The sequence below is a fragment of the Columba livia genome, chromosome 2 (genome assembly GCF_036013475.1).
Source record: "Columba livia isolate bColLiv1 breed racing homer chromosome 2, bColLiv1.pat.W.v2, whole genome shotgun sequence".
Taxonomy (NCBI): Eukaryota; Metazoa; Chordata; class Aves; order Columbiformes; family Columbidae; genus Columba; species Columba livia.
In genome coordinates, this window is record NC_088603.1 from 42,440,924 (window position 1) to 42,461,030 (window position 20,107).

Here is a 20,107-nt window from a genome sequence, read left to right on the forward strand (position 1 = left end):
CACTGTTTGGAACAGACAGATGGATCTTCAGTCCACAGAGTTAAAAGGCTCAGACTCCACAAAACCTGCATAACTGCAGGGGGGGATTTTTTATATTTTAACATAGCCAAATGATGGGAAATGGTGGTCAATCTTTTTTAACAACCCTCTTAACTACCCATACATATTTTTCCAGGAAATTAAAACTATCAGAGGAATGTAATGTTTGTCAGGACACAAAATCATTATATGATTCTCTGTATCACTTATATATTGGTTTTACATATGGTGACATTTTGAAATTTCCAGAACACTGTACAGGGAAACTACAGGGGTTTCAAGCAGATGTACAGCGTGGCTGGAACTACAGTAGTAGCACATAATTTAGAAAGAAAACTCACATGAGGAGAACACTACCATGCAAAGTAATACTGGTAATAATTTTATCAGTGTTTTCTACTAAAACACCCCAAAGCACTTTACACGAGAACAGTTTTTTATCTGAAACTGCCCAAAAAAAGTTTTACTGCTGCATGAAATAGCCTAACAGAGGACTTTAGACCTGTGATCTGGCAATATCTGGATGTGCAATTCACCTTGAAATCACTGTCACCCTCCAAATTTCTGGCGGATTTTTGAAAGTCTCAGCTATAACTTTTTTTAAAACTGCATTTGAGAGTGCTGGAAACACATTTAACACTTAATTTTATCTTGCTGCAAAGGACACGAAAGATTAAGTTCCCCAGAAGTTAAAAAAAAAAAATCATAAAAATTGCATCTCATTATTTTTAAAATTCTCTATGCCAGTAACACATGAATAGTAAAAACAATTATTAATTATACAATTTGGATTCCTGCCGCTGAGAACCACTTGCAGATGTTGTCAACATCTCAACAGGCCACTGCACTTTGCACTGTGCAAGCTCCTCAAAAAACAGGGCTAAGCATCAATGACACGCATTAATGGCACTGGAAAACGCCAAGCAGCTCCTGTGGGAGCCATATCCCTTAGAAACCACCAGTCTTTAACTCCTGCAACTTCGGGGTGGTTTCAAACAGGTGGTTGTCTGACCAAAGGGCTCATAGCACACTGTTGGTTCTTTGAAATACAGTTGGGTCCGTAAATATTAATGAATGATGACTGCACTGTAGAAAGATACATTTGTTACAAAAAGTTCTGATGTTTTTCTAGATAGAAGACTCTAGTAGATAGAAGTTTCAAAGATATTCAGGATAAGTCATATCTCACTGCTAAATGGGCACTGATGATCCAGTACTAAAAACCCAGGAGTAAAGCAGCATTAACACAGAGCAATAACAATACAACAGTCAATCATTGATAATGTTTTGTAATGCAAAAGCACTGTAGTCCCCACATCTAAACCTGTTCAACATTCCATAACTGTGTTTTTACCTTTGAAAAGTAATTTACTACAGTTCAAGGTGATTTACTCATCTTCTTTCAAAAGTCTACAATTTCTTTTGACTGAACCAATTGTGCTGACTTTTCTAATCCTTCTCCCACTTCAGGGGGCATTTGTTAAGCCTCCTAACTCAGTGAGGGTGCCAGAGCACTGGAACAGGCTGCCCAGGGAGGTTGTGGAGTCTCCTTCTCTGGAGACATTCAAAACCTGCCTGGACATGTTCCTGTGCGACCTCACCTAGGCGTTCCTGCTCCAGCATGGGATTGGACTAGATGATCTTTTGAGGTCCCTTCCAATCCCAAACATACTGTGATACTGTAACTACAAGTCATGGGTTAAATGCTGCTGGAATGTAAGGAGAGCTGCTTCGTGCACTATTGAAAAAAACCCCACACTAAGTACTTATGAGCAAACAGAGGAATAGACTCGTTTCTTTCCATAAACCAAAAATACATGTTTTTTACAGAGTATTTCATTTTAAGCATAAGAGACCGACATGCACCATAATACTCAAAAGTACTATGAGGAATTATACCTGAGCTAGATTTTCAATCCCACCCAAGCTGTGGAGCATTTCCTAAAAGAAAAATAAAGAAAAAAAATAAAATACAGAAAATGCTAGAATCAGAGAACACTAGAATAAAAATGGTCTGTTTGTTATGAACGTTGAGAAGCCTTAACTCCAGTGGTCAAAATAAATGGATTCAGAGTTCTGAATTACTTATAATAAGTTGATAAATAAAAACACAGCAGTGACATTTCAAAGGTTTTAAAACTGGAAAAACAGTATAAGCTTTGGAACACACAGTAAAGAAATACACAAAAACAAATATCTTAACAGATGTCTAAGGTTTAGTCCTATGAATAACAACTGTAATAGCTACTTGTTTGGAGTTCAGAGCATTGAGCTGCTAGGAGGAATAGGCAGCTTTCAGTTTTCTTCACTTACTACACTATGGGAATTTTACATATCTACATGGTAAAGTAAACTACAGAGTCTAGAGCTCAGAGCAAGTCATCTGTTATGGAGATTTACAGGTTCTTTGTTAGGGTTGGCACCAGAAGATACTACATAAAAAATATCAGAAATCAAGCAGTAACGGTGCAAATCCACTCTTGCAATCTATTTGTTTGCAAATCACACTTTTACATATAAAAATACTGGTACATACATATAATATGCATCCATAAGAACGCAGGCTTTAATACACATGCACCAACACAACTCATGTGCATTCTCTTATCCAGGCAAGAAACAGTATCCTGACATACTGACCTGATAGCATGGATCTCTTATGAGTAACCTCAGGCAGACTAATACTCTCAGAAAATGGATGGATGGAGCCTGATTAACCCACTCCCTGTAAAAGAAATATTCAAAACATAATTCAAATACAATTTTAGAAGTGTTAAAACACTTAAACACTTTGATTCAGAAATCAATCAACTAACAAATCAGCAACATACAACAGCTGCATAAAATACTCTACTATATAAATGTTATTGCCATTTATATTCAAAAATAGTAACAGTCTTAAATAAATTTATTTCATTATATGAACATCACCAGTCATCACTTATTATCACTGAACTGACAAAGGAAATTTCAGGCTTATCTCTAGGCACAAACCAATCATGCTTTGATATAAACTTATTTTGTGTGTTTAGATTAAGGACCAAAAGGGGAAAAACACTGAGAAACAACATATTTCAGTGCACAAAATACACTTATATAAAAATATAGGGAAAAACACATAGGTGGTACAGAAGTAAATGTAGCTAGATTTTAAATTATTTTTTAAATTATCATAGTCTATCCTGGGTTTTAAAAACTATAATATCATTAATCCTTGGAATAATTCGCTCTTTAGTGTAAATGTTCTTGATATAGGATTATACTTCCAAATAGAACTTCCTCTTTTATATTTCTCCATACAACTCTCCAGCAAACAACTTGGCAGAAAAAAATAACTCACATTTACACAAAGCATCCAGGGGCAGTAATCCTGCAAAAAACACCAATAATGGAATCACTGTTTCCATTGTCTGTTGGAGGTACATTACCCCATTTTCTTATTTAAAATAAACCTAAACTTGGGCAGCTTTGCAGTAGGCTTTTTGTTGTTGTTGTTTTAAACAGGGGAACAGAATCCGTACTATCTGGGCAAGTTTCCAAGGAACAGAAGAAGTCTGTGCAACATGGCAGATCTCTTCCCTTTTTATCATTTGCAGTTGGAAACAACACCAACGGCTAAAAATATTTTGATAAAAATAAACGCATTACAAATAGATACTAAAAAAAAAAAAATAAAAAATTAAATCTCAGCCCTCCTATGCCACTATTCTGCCCAAAGTAAAGCCGTTTTTCATTATGCTTCTATAATTGGCTGCTTCAGAATGGCACAAAATTTACATGGAAAGAAAAGAGCCATCATACACTGGTAGGCAAAATTTGTAGGCCAGATTTTAAAGTGGTCTGAAGATTATTACCATGATAGATCTACCAAGTTATTCTTTCAAAAAGCTTTCTTGACAGATATTAGTTTCATCAGCAAAGCAATGCATCCATCACATTTCTAATCAGGGACAGTAATTCTCTGAGCCTGGTCAACACTCAAGAGCCTCTTCTACTATACTTACACTTACAAAACATATTACTAGGTAACCTACTGTATATTCAGCATACGCCATCAGGATTTTTTCTGCCTGCTTAGTTATACTTCTTATCCAAACTACTTAAGTTAAGCAGATCACAGCTTTCTTGTCAACAGAACTATCTCCAACCAGGACTTCAGCTGACAAAGTGATGCCAGTAAGTGGGTGTGATTTTTTTCTTGCACCCCAAGCAACATGGTTGTGCCAGCAAAAGTATCCAATGCAGATGAGGGTGACAGTTTCTAAGGTTCTGACAAAATGCAATGACAGTAGTTCCAAAGAGAGGATGCCATCACAGCCTTAGTAAAATATTTATAAAGGGCAACTAAATCACCTTTGTTAACTACACTTACCTTATGGGTTTTATATACATACTAATATATACACACTTCACTAACCTTACCTGGGTGCTTTCATTTGTAATACAAGAGTGGTTTTGTTCCATCATAATCCAAAAAAAGTACCAAAAAACCCCAAAATATGACCTAGGTATGGCACAACGTATAAACAGGACTTGGGAAGACACAATACATGTTATTCTTAGACTTCTGACAAATGAAGCTGCGCCAATGACATCCCACTGGTGGGTACTGAGACGATAAAGTTCACTTGCAAAGAAAGTGGTATCAGATTTAAAAATCACTTAAATGATCTGTCAAACTCACTGCTATTTAGAGAATCAAAGTTCCCTAGTCAGTTCTGAAAAACAGTTTAAGGAAACTATGTGGTTTTTTTCTGTAAATTACACATTAATACCTTTAAATGCTCTAGCATTCTTCCTTTAAGCTTCTGTAGCACTCAAGATTTCTCAGAAAACGCACTCAGGTTTTAAAAAGGAAAAATACAACACAGTGCAGCAGTGTATAGTAATAGAAATTCCGAAAAACACACTCTTCAGAAAATATCTTTTTCTATCCTCCCTATTTTTTTAAGGTCTTGCACTTCTTCCTCGCTCAAATGAGAGCAGCATAAGAAAGGGTTTTTCCTTTCTAATCCTGTTGTACACCCGAATGCAAATAATTATGAACAGTAGCATAAACTCATCTGAATTTTATGAAAGACACCGACCTTTCCATGTGTAAACAGCAGTCCATAAAATATAAGTAAAATCAGTAAAATCATAATTAAATTAGAAACGTAAGCCACAAATTACAGATACCAGATATGAACAAACGATCAAGGAAACACAGCAGATGTTAGAATTTCAGTCATTCAAGTTTTAACATATACCCAAGGCCGCCTTTTTTCCATCCCACTAACCCAAGCATTTGGTCTCCAAAGCCAATACAGAAGTGATTGTTTAAAATTGAGATTATGCAGACATGTAAAGCTGGCAGTTTCCACACAGAAGTCTATTGTTGAAATATACATGCCATATATATTATTGAAATAATATGAAACATCATCCATGCATCTTGGTTCTTCACTTTAGGCAAGAAAGAGTGGCCCTCCTTGGATATGAATGTGTTCAATTGTCCTGGTTTTGCTAAAAAAAAGTTTCTCTTTTAGTGAATTTGCCTGCCAGCTAAAGCCTTCATATTAGCTGCATTTTCCTGGAGAACCAGACACATGTTTTGGTAAACCTAGCAATGGAATGCAAACTTATTGATAAGCACGGATGGACATCTCGCGAGAGGGGCGACGAGAAACAGGTGACCAAGAAACTGACCAACTGTGTATAACATTCCATTCACGTGAATACTTCATATAAAAGTGGGAGATCACGAGGATCTCATCCCTTTTGCCTTTTCCCTTTTCCTTATGGCCGACATTAGGAGAGGACCTTGCTAGTCATCCCTGCGACCTGAGGTCTAGTGACAGACTGAATCCAGCTCCGGCTGGCTGCAGAGTCCAATCCAGGACTTCAGGTGCCGGCTCTGCAGTTGCTGAGACTTTCAAGATTGGTTTTGTATATTTTGTATTATTTTCTCTATTCTTATTAGTAGCATTAGTAAAACATCTTTACTTTTTTCCAACTCTCTTCTCTCTGTCCTTCTTTCCCTCCCAATCGCCTCTCCTTAGTGGGAAGGGGGGAGAGGGGGGGCTGAAGGGGGAAGTTGGGAGGGAGAAGAGGTTAACAACACATCTGCCAGGGTTTTATTGTCACCCCGCAATCTAAACCTTCGACATCAATATACTGACCTGCAGGTAAGTCTGTTCTTAACTAAAGCTGTAAAAATCTCTTGAAACAGTTTATGTCTGGGGTGTCTGCTAAAATTTCTCTCATTCTTGTAGGTCACACTAATGAGGAAAAAAAAAAAACAAAACAGCTGAATTGCTGATTATCCTTCTTCAGCAGAATTTCAGATTGCCAAAACTTAACATTAGCAAGAAAAATTAAGAAATGTCATATCAGCAGTTACAATGGAATAACACAACTTTACATTCCTTGACATTAACAGCATGGAAGAACAAACTGTCTCACACATAATCTGGGACTATTATAATGGTATAATATGAGCCTTCCAAATAAAGAAACATCGACTTCATTTAAATGGACTATATTAACTCTTCACAGTACACTGCACTGAGTGGGACCACGTGTCTAAAACTTACAAAGGCAGGAACACTCATGGTTAGGTTTAGAAAGTTAAAAATATATAATCCGTATCTCAGATGGGGGTTAACATGAAAGCAGAAGTAACAGACAGAAGTACAAACATTAATGCCTTTAACACCTCAAGAAGGTTCCAATACATAAAGATGTTCACAGATAGAACACAGTGTCACCATATCGGCTTTTTTTTTTTACCTGAAGTTTTCAAGCTCAACAACTTCTGTTGATTCTTGCTGTTGACCACGGGCTTTTTGTTCACTGCTGTTGACATTTTGCCGAGCTCTTGTCACACTGGTTTGACCACTTTCAAAATATACAGCTGGAAGCTAAGAAGTAAAGGGATAGTATTCGTGAGTCAAACACTGCATTTTAAGTATCATAACAATGATATCAAGCAAAAGTACCTCTTCTAAAGTTCTGACTTGAACTTTGGACCTATAACATGTCATTATAAAATATACATACACTCCATGCAAAACAAAACAGATGTGGCAGAAAACTGATGTAAAGCAAGGCTGGAAAACCAGTACATGGAGATATTCAAAACATGAAGAACAGTGTCTTTTAAAATTTATAATAGTAAAGCTCAATAGAATTTGCAACATACACTCATTATCTATGCTCTTGATCTCTCCCAATTCTACAATTGCACAGCCTTCGTGTTCCTTTTAGGCTGTAGAGCTGTTTCGGCTTTCTGCTCAGACACAATTCCATGCCTCTATCCAGGAAGAGAGTGTATAACTCCCATCTCACACGGGTGACTCCCTAAGCCATTTTGTCATATCTTTTTACAGAATAGAAAGGAAAAAATTGTTCTGGTGTTCCAAGGACTCAACACCAATCATGTGTCGGTTTTCTTTGCTTCAAATGGCAAACACAAGCTCCACTAAGTGACTTGAGGTTGAGGAGATTTTACTGTATCCTATAGGTTCCATGCATCAATATTTATGCCCTGCAGATTTTTAGCTGAGGTGTTATTGTCCCAAGACAAATTGTTTATGGTTAAAATGCTGGTTTTTTTCATTTTATATTCTTTACCACTCTTGATCATGTTGTAAGTAATACATATCTAAGGACATCTTCTCATGACATTGTGGAACATCATGGAAGAAAACAACTCTGTTAGGCTGCTTGACTATATGCAACAATAAAAGTATGTAAATTAATTAACTAAAAAAGTGACATCGCATTCAGTAGACAAGATTTTGCTGACATGTTGAGTCATAATGGAACACAATATCCTAAGTATCATCCACAATCACCATTACCTCCAATTATACAAATCTACAGCATGTTTAATAGTTACTGGAAAATAACAGTTATTGAAAAATACCTGTTGGTTGCTTGACTGAATATTTAAGAGAGACTGAAGTCTTTTAAGATCAGAATAACTCCTAGGATAAAACACAGAACCATCAAGATATGTGTTAATAGTTGCATAAAAGTACTTTCGTAAGAGTAAAGAAGGTCAACAAGCAGCAATGCTACTGACAGAAAATAAAGTTTCCTAGTGTTGCCTAGTGCCCTCATTTCACACAGAGAAGAATTTATAGCTTCTCCAGAATGCCTTAAATCAACAAAGGTGTAAATAAACTTTGTGACCAGAGTAACCGTTGTCATGTTTATACTGCACTTCAAATTAAAGCGTTCTGCTTTGGCAGCTAGTGCAAATTCCGCATGGGTCCTGCTGAAGTTCAAAGTAAGATGTCAGATACTATACCTCACAGAGATCCCATGAGGTTTTTTGTCTGATGCTTTTTCTGTGCTCTTCAATTTCTTGTCCTGATCAGGCATTGTGTACCACTATCATCAGATGGCTAAAAAACTCATTTCCTTAAAAACAGACAAATAGATAGAATTGTATCATTGCAGCAAAAGCAATAAATACTTACAGAACAAACCAATAAAACTTTAAGGAAAAAAATAAAACAGCTTTAACTTTTTCCCAACATGAACCCTCAGACATTATATGAGGATATCCTTTAGAATTCCAGATACTAACAAGAAAGTAATTAACCTAATATACAGAAATGTTGTTTTCCCAACACACAGGTAGATAATATTGGCTGTCTTGCTATTACACTTCATTTTTATTAGGATTTCTCCTCTTCTTCCATGTTAGAACCATTATTGCTCACCATGGATTATCTATTTATGTTATGGCAGTGCTTACAGGCTGACATCAAGGTTGCATCATACATGCTGTTGTCCAGACAACAGAGAATGTAATGCTTTTATCATCTAAATAAGCAAGACAGCTGACGGGTAGCAAAAGGAGGTATCTGACAAATAAATGACATATTTATGGACACATTATGCAGTCTGCTGAGGAACCACAGACACTTTCAGTAGTTTGAAATATGAGCCTTCTGAATTGCAGCCCAGATTTTCTTGCAGTGGGACACACAGCTTCTTCCCATAGATGAGCACAGTTGTCTGGCCTGGCCTCATCAGGGCTGTTACCGCATCTTAGATCCACTACAGACGAACGTTCAGTCTGTAGGTCTGACTTGCCACAAAAGCCCACAGCTTGTTGTTTGCATAGTATACATTTGTTGTATAAACCCCTAGAAAGAGATAGAAAGAGAATAGTCAAGAGGAATCTCTTGCTGCTGTGAAAGCAACTACACTGATGCAGATCCTGCTCTGAGTGACACGAGGATTGTCAAGCGGAGGCTGGGGCTGAAGAATGATCCCAAAGAAGCGCATACAGCTGCAGCATATTGATAGAGCACTTTGGATTTAAAAAAAAACAAGGATGTAATTCCACTGTCTGATCCTTTCTACCCATTTTACTATTCACTAAACATGGACCATTTGGGTTTTCCCTCTGCTGTCTTTTTAATAGGATTGTCCATATGAGAGATGATAGCCTCCCCTTTCTCTTGTGCAGTGTAGAATTCCTCTGCTATTGATTTTTATTCCTCTTCCTCTAAAGGCAAAGAAGAAAAAACCCGGCAGGAAACAAAAGCACCATAACCTACCAGAAGCTGCTGCTTCTCAACTGAAAATTAGACACAGAACTACCCAAAATGCAACTGTTGACAGCATAAGCCCATGCACTGTACTAACTCACTCTTGCAAGTGGCCTGTAAGCCCAGTTCACCCATTTCTATTCTTCTGAAAGAGCCTTTATCCTACCACCCATCTCCCCATAGAGAACTATTGATCTGGATCCCCAAGAAATTCCTCCTCCTTCCTCCAAGCATCCACTCAACAGGGTTATTAAACACCTCAGAACAATTCTGCTGTACCAGTTCTCTACAGGGAATTAATACAAACAAGATCTGTTCTACCAGTCAGCAGATAAAAATCTTGAATTCAGATTAAACCAATCAAAGTTGGTCCAATTAATTTATTTCCTTTGCTTCAAAAGCAGTAAAAGAGAAGCAAAGCACCTTGCTAAGTACGTTCAAGAATCTTCATAAGCAAAAATTTCCATGCATTGTTTTAATGATATTTGTATTTTATACCCTCTCCTGAATACCCAAATCCATTTGGCATATTACTGAGGCATGACATGATGCAATCATCACCTCACATTTGTACACTAAGAAATACTGTGAAACTCACAAATTATCAACTTGCTGGTGAGTGTGTGTGTACAAAAAAAAAAAACAGATTTCAACCAATTAAAGAATCTCTAAACAAAACTACACACAAAACTTGTTAAATACAGTTAATACAAGTTAATATACAAATTAATACAAGTTAAGTACAGTTAAATGTTAACGTTTTCAGCATCCAATTAAAAATAAAAGCAATCTTTGGGATAAACCTCTAAAACATAAACAGCAGGATTCTCAGTATGGCTAGGATTTAATACAAAATTGATGGGGTTTTTGTGATTATTTACAAAATCTTCCAGCTGTAGACCAACTTTGCTTTAAGGTTGCCAGCCCGGTGCTTTTGCTGTTTGTGATACCTTAGTGAAGATGAAACAGAATAACAGCTGACTGCTATTTTAAAGGTTTGTTACCACTACAGAGCCAAATGTCCCTGTACAAAATCGAACCGGACAAATATCAAGCCCAATTCCCCTCACTGCTGTCCAAGAACCAAGGGTTGCAGCTCACCCGAGGACGCAGCCCTCACCAAGCTCTGAGGACTCACTCTGAGGTCACCTCTCTATTCCATAGAGGCCCGTAAGCCAGCACGAGTCAGTAAGCACTCCAACAGACAGAGGCCAGCCCTAGCCACAAACTGACCCTGCACAACCTCTTCGGTCTGCCGGCTCAGCATCACCACGGTACACGGCTCCCCGGACTGGGAAACCTGATTCAGGTTACAAATAATCTCTCCTGCTTTAACCCTGATTAACTTATAGCTTGTCCTCAAGTGCTTCTGCTGCACAAGGACAGGTACAGTATGCAGAAAGGAGCATTTGTCCATGCAGCTTAAGGTGTTGTGCACATCAGTTTTACTACAGAGATAAACCAATTAACAACCAGCTGATGGTGAAAACAGTGCCTCCTTTCCCATTTCCTTCCCTTTCCCAACCTCAGCCACTCCTCTCTACTTCTTCAGCTGATCTAAGCCAAACTTGAGCCACTTTAGACAGCTAAACAGGCAGAAAACAACATGCCTCCCCTTTGTATAGTTAATTTTCTACCAATTTAGCTTACTGTTACAGTGCCCTGATGAGTATCTCTGCTGACAAGGCAGAGGGCAGGAATGGACAGCTGTAAATAGGGAAAGAAGAGCAGAAAACCCTTTTATCGGCAGCCAGTCGTTAAATCAGGCAGGTGAATTACCACCACACCCTGAGTGAGGGGTAGGCAAAAGGAAGCAACCCCCCATTTTCATTGTATCAGCCATAAACCTGAGAGAAAACAGGCATTGAAATATTTCCTTACCTATTCTCACAGTTATTTGACTTTCTTGAAATCACTGAATAAGTTTTCCCCCCGCCCTTGTTTCTTCTTTATTCATGCCAGCAGAAATTTCCATGGAGCCAGGCTATTAACTACCCTCATAACTATTCCCCAGCTATTAAGCAAGCCCCATGAGTAACGTATGAGAGACAAATAACCCTCACATTTGACTTAGGTTGTGCCAGAAAAAGATTGAGATCAGACAACTCTTTAAAAGAACAGAAACATATTGAAAGAAAAATGTCCTTACAGTGTAGAGTCTTATTGAATTCCATTTAAAACAATGAAATGAGAGCAATATTAGCTAATTCATTTTAACTGAGAATAATTACATTTCATTAGTTATGTTAATTCAATTACATAGGAAGAGAGATGCATTCAGATAGCACTGGCATGCAGGATAGGGCAAGAATTGCTCCCAGAACCCTGTCAGAAAGGAAAGGATTCACATGATCAGAAATGAGAGACAAAGGAATTATCACTCGAGACTTGATTTGTGGCCCAGTCTAGTATCTGTCTCAGATGACACAAGCACAGAAAGCTTCAGAAGGTGAAAACAAAACCCAGAGTAAATAAAACCAGAAGGACGTGTTGGAGGACAAATCTACCACCACAAACTACTTCTTACAGATTTTATTGAGTATATCAATATGGAAACCTGCCTGTTTGCTATACATGAAAACTTCCGCACACATATACTTACCTCAAATATTTTGTTCAATATCTTCTGTGAAGGTTCTCTGAAGATTAAGCGGGATCCAACATGAGATTTATCTTTTTCCAACAAATTGGGATATTCAAGCCACTGCTGGTTTGTTTTTTTGTTGCTGTTGGTTTGGTTGGTTGGTTGGTTTTGGGTTTTGTTTCTTTTCGCTCTGCACCACCGCTGTTCCAGTAGAGCTATAAATGGCCAGGCCTGTTCTCAGATTCCAGAACCCGTGCTATGGAAGTCTCCAAGCTATTTTCCAGATCATGAAGTTCATCTGTAGATTCTGCCTAAATCTACCATGTTAATCTGCAGTTCACAGATGCAGGAAAACAAAAAGAGGATTTCTGAGGTCTAGCGAGCAGCTCCCTGTCAACCCCAGGATAATACATAGTTTAGCTCTGTGAAATCCATCCTCTGCGCCCTTGCTGCCAGGCAGGACTGTTCAGGAAACTGTGCTGCCGTGACTTACAGCCCCTGGGAATCACAAGAGACTGAAGGATTCCGAAGGCACAGCGCTGGTAAAGGTGCAGGGCTGGGAAAGGCGTTATTAGGAGGAAAGGGGGAGGGATGGGGACAGAGTAACCCTTATTTTAGAGGCATCACTCCTGGTTTGTCAGGCAAGGTTCAGGACCGAGGCGCGCACTCGAGTTGGCACGAACCGGGCTTCATTAAGAAGCACAGAGATTAACTACCTGGAGCTTCCATATCTTATTCAGAACTAAGCAGGCCTGGCTCATCACTTGATTTTTTTTGAAGTGTTCTATGCCAAGCTGCATGTTTACGTACATTCCCAAACACTAACGTTTCCTTTTGACATTTTCAGCGTCAAGTTTGGAACCTTCACCACTCCGTGACTTTAAATCATACCGCGGCTGAAGTATGTGATGATCACCCGGCAGCTCTGTGACAAAACCCCGGCGGGCTCAGAAGGCAGCAGCCCGGTTGTGTCACCTCTTTCGTCCCCCCCCCCCCCCCCCCCCGCCCCTGCCGGGGCTACCTCAGAGGCCAGTCCCGGGGAGGGGGCAACCAACCACCCCCCGTAGAGGAGACGGACGGTGCTCGCCCCCTTCCCGCCCGCCGGGCGGTTCCCCCCGCCCCGCCGCACCCGAGCCCCCGCGCAACCTCCGCTCTGCGTCCGGCGACGCTCCGTCCCGCCGCGATCGGCGCCACCGCGCACCACGCGGCCAATCGCGTCCCACCTTCTTCGGAAAGAGCCGGGCTCCCGGCCAATCGCAAACCGCCGTGCTGGGAAGCTCCCGGGCAGCCTTAGCAACCGCTGACGCCGGCGCCCGTCGCCATGGAGACAGGGACGCCAGGGCCTCCCGGCGTGCATTTAATGACAAGAGCGAAAACCCACCGTATAGTTCAGTAGATTTTTATTGCTTTTACCAACTTTTTTGAAACGATACAAAAGATAATTTTATTCTAGCGGTGTAATTAAAACAACAAAGGCTGGATCTTTCACGTCGAAAACAAGTCTGAGAGTTGTGTTTTCTGTATAAACTGAATATTGAGTCCACGTTTGGAATAATGTTTTCATTTGCTTTGGATTGTGTTGTAGAGTAAGAAAACATCACTGTAACTAGAAAAGCAGTCATAAAAAATTCGAACCGTAGAGCATGTAATTGCATTTGAAATAATCAGTATTAAAATCAAAAATGTAGTTCAGCTACAGATGCTGAGCCCTGGAAGACACCTATGCACAGGAATATCAGCAACAAGAGAAAGAAAAATATTTAAAATGATGCATCCTGCCAATAAAATCATTTAGAAAAGTATTGATTTTTCAAAACACATTCATTATTCCAAATAAAAGTCAACAGATACTAAATTGAATATTAAAGTGTCTTTAGATTAACTTCTATGCCAACTAAGAAGTCCTACAAGTTTTCACTAAAATTGTTACAAAATAAAATTGACTTAAAATTACTAAGAAATTTGCTTTGTAGCACTACTTTTATGCTGACTCAAAGCTGTGTGCCTCTAGTCTTTAAAATTAACCGTAAAATAAATTACTGTTGGTATAAACAAAGTATTTCACACATTCGTACTGTACTTGATAATGAATTTGACCTAGATGAGTAATTAAAACATTACTAATCACATAAAGCAAAAAAGAAAACTAAAAGCATTGTGGTGCTCATCTAACAGACTACATTTGTGAACTGAAAATCATGAACCGTTTACCTTACGATTTACAGAATGTATGTACAAGACAACCCATCAAAACAGTGCAGGCTCCGCGACATGACACCTATTTGTTACAGATACATCTGACAGCCTGTCAAACCTGCCTTTGCAAAGGGCACAAATTCGGAAGTTACAATGGAAAGACAGAGATGCAGGTGAAGGAAATGGTTAAGTTTATGGGAGAAGTTTCATTAAATGTAGAAAAAACGGCCAAGACATGTGGTTGAAAACCCCCCACCAGGGCACCACATTCTACCCTAACAGGTTTTATGATGAGAGCTTGGCAATTTGGAACATTTCACTCAATCGTAAGATATTATAGCTGCAAAATTATTCTAGGAAGAAAGTATAATTGACTTGGACATATGTAAACAGAATGAAAAGCATGTCATTGTAATACATAAGAAAATACTAAGAATGAGTTTTGTAGAATATAATTTAAACATGACACTGCACTTCAAATGAAATATTTTAGATGATAATTTAAATGGAGTGGTCAAAATTAAGACCTACACTTTATGTAAACATTCATATTTATAAATAAATTAGAAAAATTAAAAAAAAAAAAAAAAAAGAGGGACTTCCTGAGGTGGCTCTGCAGCCAGATACACAGTAGCACTAAGCTCCATTCTGGGAAACCAAGGCATCTAAAGAAAAGTGCAGGGCTGTTTATTTTCCTCTGGCTGTTGGAATGGAAAAACATTGGCGTAGTTTTTACAGGGCTTAACCCCCATGAAATGAATCAGTGCACAGCAATTATCACTGCTCTTTTGCAACTGTTAAGGCAATACGTATATCTACATACAGTAAATTACATCCTTAGCTGTTTTACTTTAATACTATGTGTGATTTTTAAAGCAGAGAAGGTGTAAAATGAGCAGCGAGTCACTTAACCATAGAATATCAACGGGCTTTTATGCACTTAGTACCAGACCTTCTTCTATTCATATGGAAAAAAAGTGCAAGCACAACATGCTACTGACCAAGAACACTGGAACTAAAGGTCACTGTAAACTGCTTTGCAAGTCATGGTATTCCTGGCACCGTTTAAAATATCTACACAATTACAATTAAAATCACATAAATACTGTGATGAGACTTGCAGGGCTTTGGTTTTGTTTCCTTTAATCTTTACTCGAAAAATAGCCACATCCTGTAATATTGACCAAAAGTTAACCCTTCTGAAGTAGAAGCCAGACACGAGGTGTGTAGCACCAGGGAACCCTGATTTCCAGCATTAAAGAGTTAAAAAAAAAAAAGAAAATCTAAGAGGCTTATAGTAATTTTTTGGGTCTTTGGAAATTGTTGCAGGACTGTGAACATGAAGTGTAAAAATACTACTGGGAGGACTAACACAGAAGTAATGTATTGTGGATAACACTACATAAACTGCCCAAAATATCTTCCCTTTGATTCTGCAACAGCTGCTGAGGAGTCAACAACTAATTTATGAGTACTTTTTTTTTAATAATGCAGAAAGTTTTGGGACACCATCTGCTATAGTTTCACTTTATCTCAGTTTGGCTAGAGGGAAAGCATGGGTATTTTCTGAAAGAGTGCGTACTCAACCTAAGGCACAAGCTACAGCCACAAGAATAAGGGAACATCAATACAGGTCATTACACAGTAGGAGTCAAATTGGTAACGCAGACCTCACTTGCTTTGCCACTGACCTGAGCCTTTGTTACGACAGTTCGGGTAGCATTATTTGTATTTGCTGTAACCTATGAGTTACTTTCTTTAAACAGTCTTCCCAGAATTCAGCCAAATGAAAAAAAATGTATATATTTAAAGGGAACAGTAACAGTCCATGTAACTTAAATGCTATTTTAAGTATTTCTTATTATTCCCACTGACTGCTTTGTTTCTGTAATGTACAATTATTTTGTCTCCAAGTGACACTTGGCTGAAGAGCACCAAAATTCTACCTCAAGTGGTATTTTCAGATGAACTCTGCCCTCTTCCAGAATCTGCTGCTTTTGCAGTTGTTGAGAATTTTACCACATGATCCATGGTAAAACTCCCAATTTTGCTAAAAACGGAACTAAGCAAAGAGCCTCTTCTGTTTTTAAATGAGCTCAGATTCTAATTAAAGCCATTGTAATAAATTCAGAGAGGGCTGGTGGCAATTCAGAATGTAAAGAGATCTTTGAGAAATTAAAGCCAAAAAACTAAGGCATAAGGCAAAAAATGTTAATAAGGGAAACTGTGCAGGTAAGTGATCAGGATTTTCATTTATACATAAAATTCTCATTATTTCAAATATTATAATGCTAAACACTAGAACTTGAAAATGTAAGTACAATAAATGCACTGACTGCATCTTTATCAGTAAGCCCCCCAAAATCCCATTTACTTTAATAAATGAATATTTATTTTTTCAAATCATCTTACATGATAAAAATTTATACTAATTAAAATAAATAAAATGTTTAAAAATAAGTTGGTGTGCCATCATATATGCCCTTTACAATGGAGAGGATCAGAACTGTACACACAAATATCACAAGCAATTTGTAACCCATAAAATAATACTGATCATAGACCTATTACAGAATTAAACTACAGCTAATTTAATCAAATACAAGGTAAATTTAAAAATCAATTATGCAAGAAAGATATTTGATGAGGACATGAATACTCTAAAGTTTCAGTCTCAGAGCTGAGTAAATCAGACCCTGAAAATCGATGTAAAACTGTAAGTAAAAACAGGAACAATAGAATTCAAGAGTACTAGTGTGTTAAGTATGTATAACTTCCTATAGACCAAATTGCTGTCTGTAAATCCAATTCATATTGTGTAAATACGGAGTGTCCAGAATGGCAAATACTGAGTTGGGACTGTAACTACAATTACTGCACTCATACTGCTACTGGACAATAATGAAAAATAAAGAGTAAAGGAAAAAAAAGAAGTAGCAGAACAGGGTATTTACGTATTTTAAGAATTAGCTCACCACCTGACTTAGGGCTCTAGGCCACTTCTGTAAAATAGGAGATGGAATCCAGAAAACACTAGCATGTAGTGGAGACACAAAATACAGTAGTTCTTGTCAACAGCACATTAATATTCGTTCTATGAAATAACAAAAAAAGTATACCCTGCAAAAACAAGCAGTAATTGCCTGCATAGAAAACAAACTTCTATAGCGCACATTACAAACAGAGGTATTGCAAAATTCTAAGCAATGTGGACCAGTAATAATCAGCAAAAGCTGATTTAACTTTTATGCCCATATTGATTATTGAAAATAATAAGCATACATTACAATCTTCCTATTTAAAAATGAAAATAAAATTTCCAATAAAATAAATAGCTGAAGTGTGATTACCACTCATCCGTAGGAAAATCTTCTCATTATGCAAGCATATCTACAGTGCCCTAAACAATGGCAGAATTAAATACACATTGCTCTTTAAACTGGAAATCACACTTCAATGGTATAATATCCTAAAGTGATATAAATACACACACAAATATACGCAGCTCCCCTCTATAAAGATGTTTCGGCATCCACGTATTTCACAACAGGTGCATCTTCCACATTTATTTTCACACAGTCTGGTTTTTCAGGGCTGTTTGAAAGCAAAGAGGAAAATTTAAGTTCTGGTTCGCTTCAGTAAAGGTTAACTTAAAACATTTTATACTTAACAATGATAATTTGAAGTATTTATGTAAGGATACTTTTAGGGTGATGTATTTCTATTACATTCTAGTGATTGTTAGAATACTATTTACAGGAGTCGTACAAGCTTAAAGAGAGGAATCACCAAGATCTCATCTACAAATACTATTGCCAGTCTCACTGCTTTTCCTGTTACAATACCCCCAAGTTCTGTTGTCTTCATCATCCTTGGTTGACCTACTGTCTGGACAAAACAAAGTGTATTTCCACGCCTAGTCTGGAGCAAAGTGTTTATTCATGTGTTTATTCAAAGTGTTTATTCAGCATGTGCTGAATAAACAGATGATACACAAATGCTAAGCGGCCAGTCACTCCTCCTGTTTCTATGATGCAAGCTCAACAGTACCAGATAGCTTGGACAATGACACACGAACACTCCCTCACCACCAACTCTTCTGCAGACATGTAACCTTACACAAAAGTTGACAAATTCATACCCTGAAACCTCTCTTCCTTTGACAGATGTAGCTGAAAGGGATCAACCAAAGTAAGATGCATGTGCAGACAACAGGAGTACATAAGCTTAGTTTTTTGAGTCAACCAGGGCTGTTCTCCCCTCTTTCCTACCTAAAAAAAACTACTAAGCAATAGTTGCATTATGATGGAAGAATCTGCAGATAACAGTCTCTACAAATTACAAGCCTTCCAGCAAGTTGGGGATATTCCATATAAATATTCAGCATTTCATTTGTTACTCTTAGAAGATGTGGCCAGACAGGGAAGAAACTAGAACGGAATAGCAGAATGAATCATTGCACACAGACTTTCTTGTTTGATGGGGAGCTCACTGAGAAAGATGCTCCTGGGCATCACAGAAGATGCACGTCAGCTTACAGGAAATGTTCATAGCACTGAGGACTCCTAATCTGTCCAGTACTTAATTCAAATACATTTCATATCCAGTGAAGATAATGCCTGAGCCAGGTTTAAGTTTCAGAGATTAAAAGTGAGCTGGGGAAAAACAAACCAACCAACCCACAAAAACAAGGGGCAGATCCCCGGGCAGCATGAACAATGAAAGTGCTGGACTTACCTTTTATTCTCATTGGCATTTGTATCCTTCAGGATCAAACAATTCCCGTGCTATACTCTCTAGTAAAGCTTTTAGAAATCCCAAACCCATCAGAGTAGCATACAATTGTATTAAGCAAACAAAGAGTAAGTTTAAAATTGTAATAACGTATTCAATCAAATAATTGGAATTCCTCATAGAACTTGTTTAACTTCAGAGTAAAGAGCAAAAATTAAGTTCAAATTCAAGTTCCTCAAAAGCAAAAAGCAGATTTCAAACCATGTATGCTCATTTTTCTGACATACATTTCAAGAAATACAAGTACAGTTATTAGCTGCTAAACACATGATCATAGTTAGAAAATGCGTGAGTAATTATAGCTACCTCAGGTTAGCTCTGGTTACTTTGGCATTCTCAGTACTCATGGCAAGAGCCTTCCACTGTGCAGTTTTGGCCATTTCGTCAGATATGTTTACAACTGAGGGATCAACGCTAAAGAATAAACATACTGTCTGGTTAGTATTCAATACCTTGCAACAGCATTATACTTATTGTCACTCATCATTCACATCAGTTGTGCTTGCTTCCAATATTTACGCAGCCACAAATTGAGTTCTCTTAAAAACGTATTTCAACAAAAATCCGAAAACTCACCAGCACTGCCTTAATCACACAACATCTTAAAAGTTTTTCACATAGATACCACTGAGATAGTGAGAATATTTGAGAGATATCTCATTTCTAAATTACCTGTAACTTTAGAAAATTATTTTGCATGCTTAGAAATAATGAAATTAATCACACTGTTCTGCTACGACTTTCAGAAATCAGAATTCTTTAGTTTCCAAGAAGTAACCAAAGGCAAAAGAGCAGATGTTAATAAAATTTTGAAAATGGTAACTCAGTTGAGATTTAAAACTAATATAAATCTAGAAGTCCCAACATTCTAGACAGATATCAAGTTATTTATTTTTCTTGCAGAGCCTTAGTAGACATTTTTCAAGGTTTTTTTGCCACCACC

General features: G+C 37.8%; 2 protein-coding genes across 24 annotated transcripts in view; both read right to left on the reverse strand.

Annotated features, from left to right (window-relative positions):
- NEK10 (NIMA related kinase 10) overlaps window positions 1-13,424 on the reverse strand; it is a 106,175-nt gene extending 92,751 nt beyond the window's left edge. For 5 of the 17 annotated variants that reach the window (XR_010470122.1, XR_010470123.1, XR_010470124.1 and 2 more), the window contains exons 1-7: window positions 12,193-13,276; window positions 8,336-9,182; window positions 7,949-8,009; window positions 6,811-6,941; window positions 6,201-6,299; window positions 2,680-2,764; window positions 1,939-1,980 (exon numbers count right to left, since the gene is read on the reverse strand). Coding sequence is in view for 10 of the 17 variants with exons in the window: in XM_065051604.1 (XP_064907676.1) it covers window positions 1,939-1,980; window positions 2,680-2,764; window positions 6,201-6,299; window positions 6,811-6,941; window positions 7,949-8,009; window positions 8,336-8,409 (492 nt within the window). In the remaining 7 variants the exon portion in view is untranslated. Of the gene's footprint in view, window positions 1-1,938; window positions 1,981-2,679; window positions 2,765-3,379; window positions 3,410-6,200; window positions 6,300-6,810; window positions 6,942-7,948; window positions 8,010-8,335; window positions 9,183-12,192; window positions 13,277-13,320 lie in introns of those variants that run through there. The other 12 variants (XR_010470121.1, XR_010470126.1, XR_010470125.1 and 9 more) reach the window with 8 other exon arrangements.
- A 133-nt stretch (window positions 13,425-13,557) lies between these two features.
- Window positions 13,558-20,107, reverse strand: part of SLC4A7 (solute carrier family 4 member 7) — a 93,275-nt gene continuing 86,725 nt past the window's right edge. For 6 of the 7 annotated variants that reach the window (XR_010470120.1, XM_065051596.1, XM_065051595.1 and 3 more), the window contains 2 exons: window positions 19,471-19,578; window positions 13,558-17,964 (listed from right to left, as the gene is read on the reverse strand). Coding sequence is in view for 6 of the 7 variants with exons in the window: in XM_065051596.1 (XP_064907668.1) it covers window positions 17,883-17,964; window positions 19,471-19,578 (190 nt within the window). In the remaining variant the exon portion in view is untranslated. The remainder of the gene's footprint in view (window positions 17,965-19,470; window positions 19,579-20,107) is intronic. The other variant, XM_065051597.1, reaches the window with a different exon arrangement.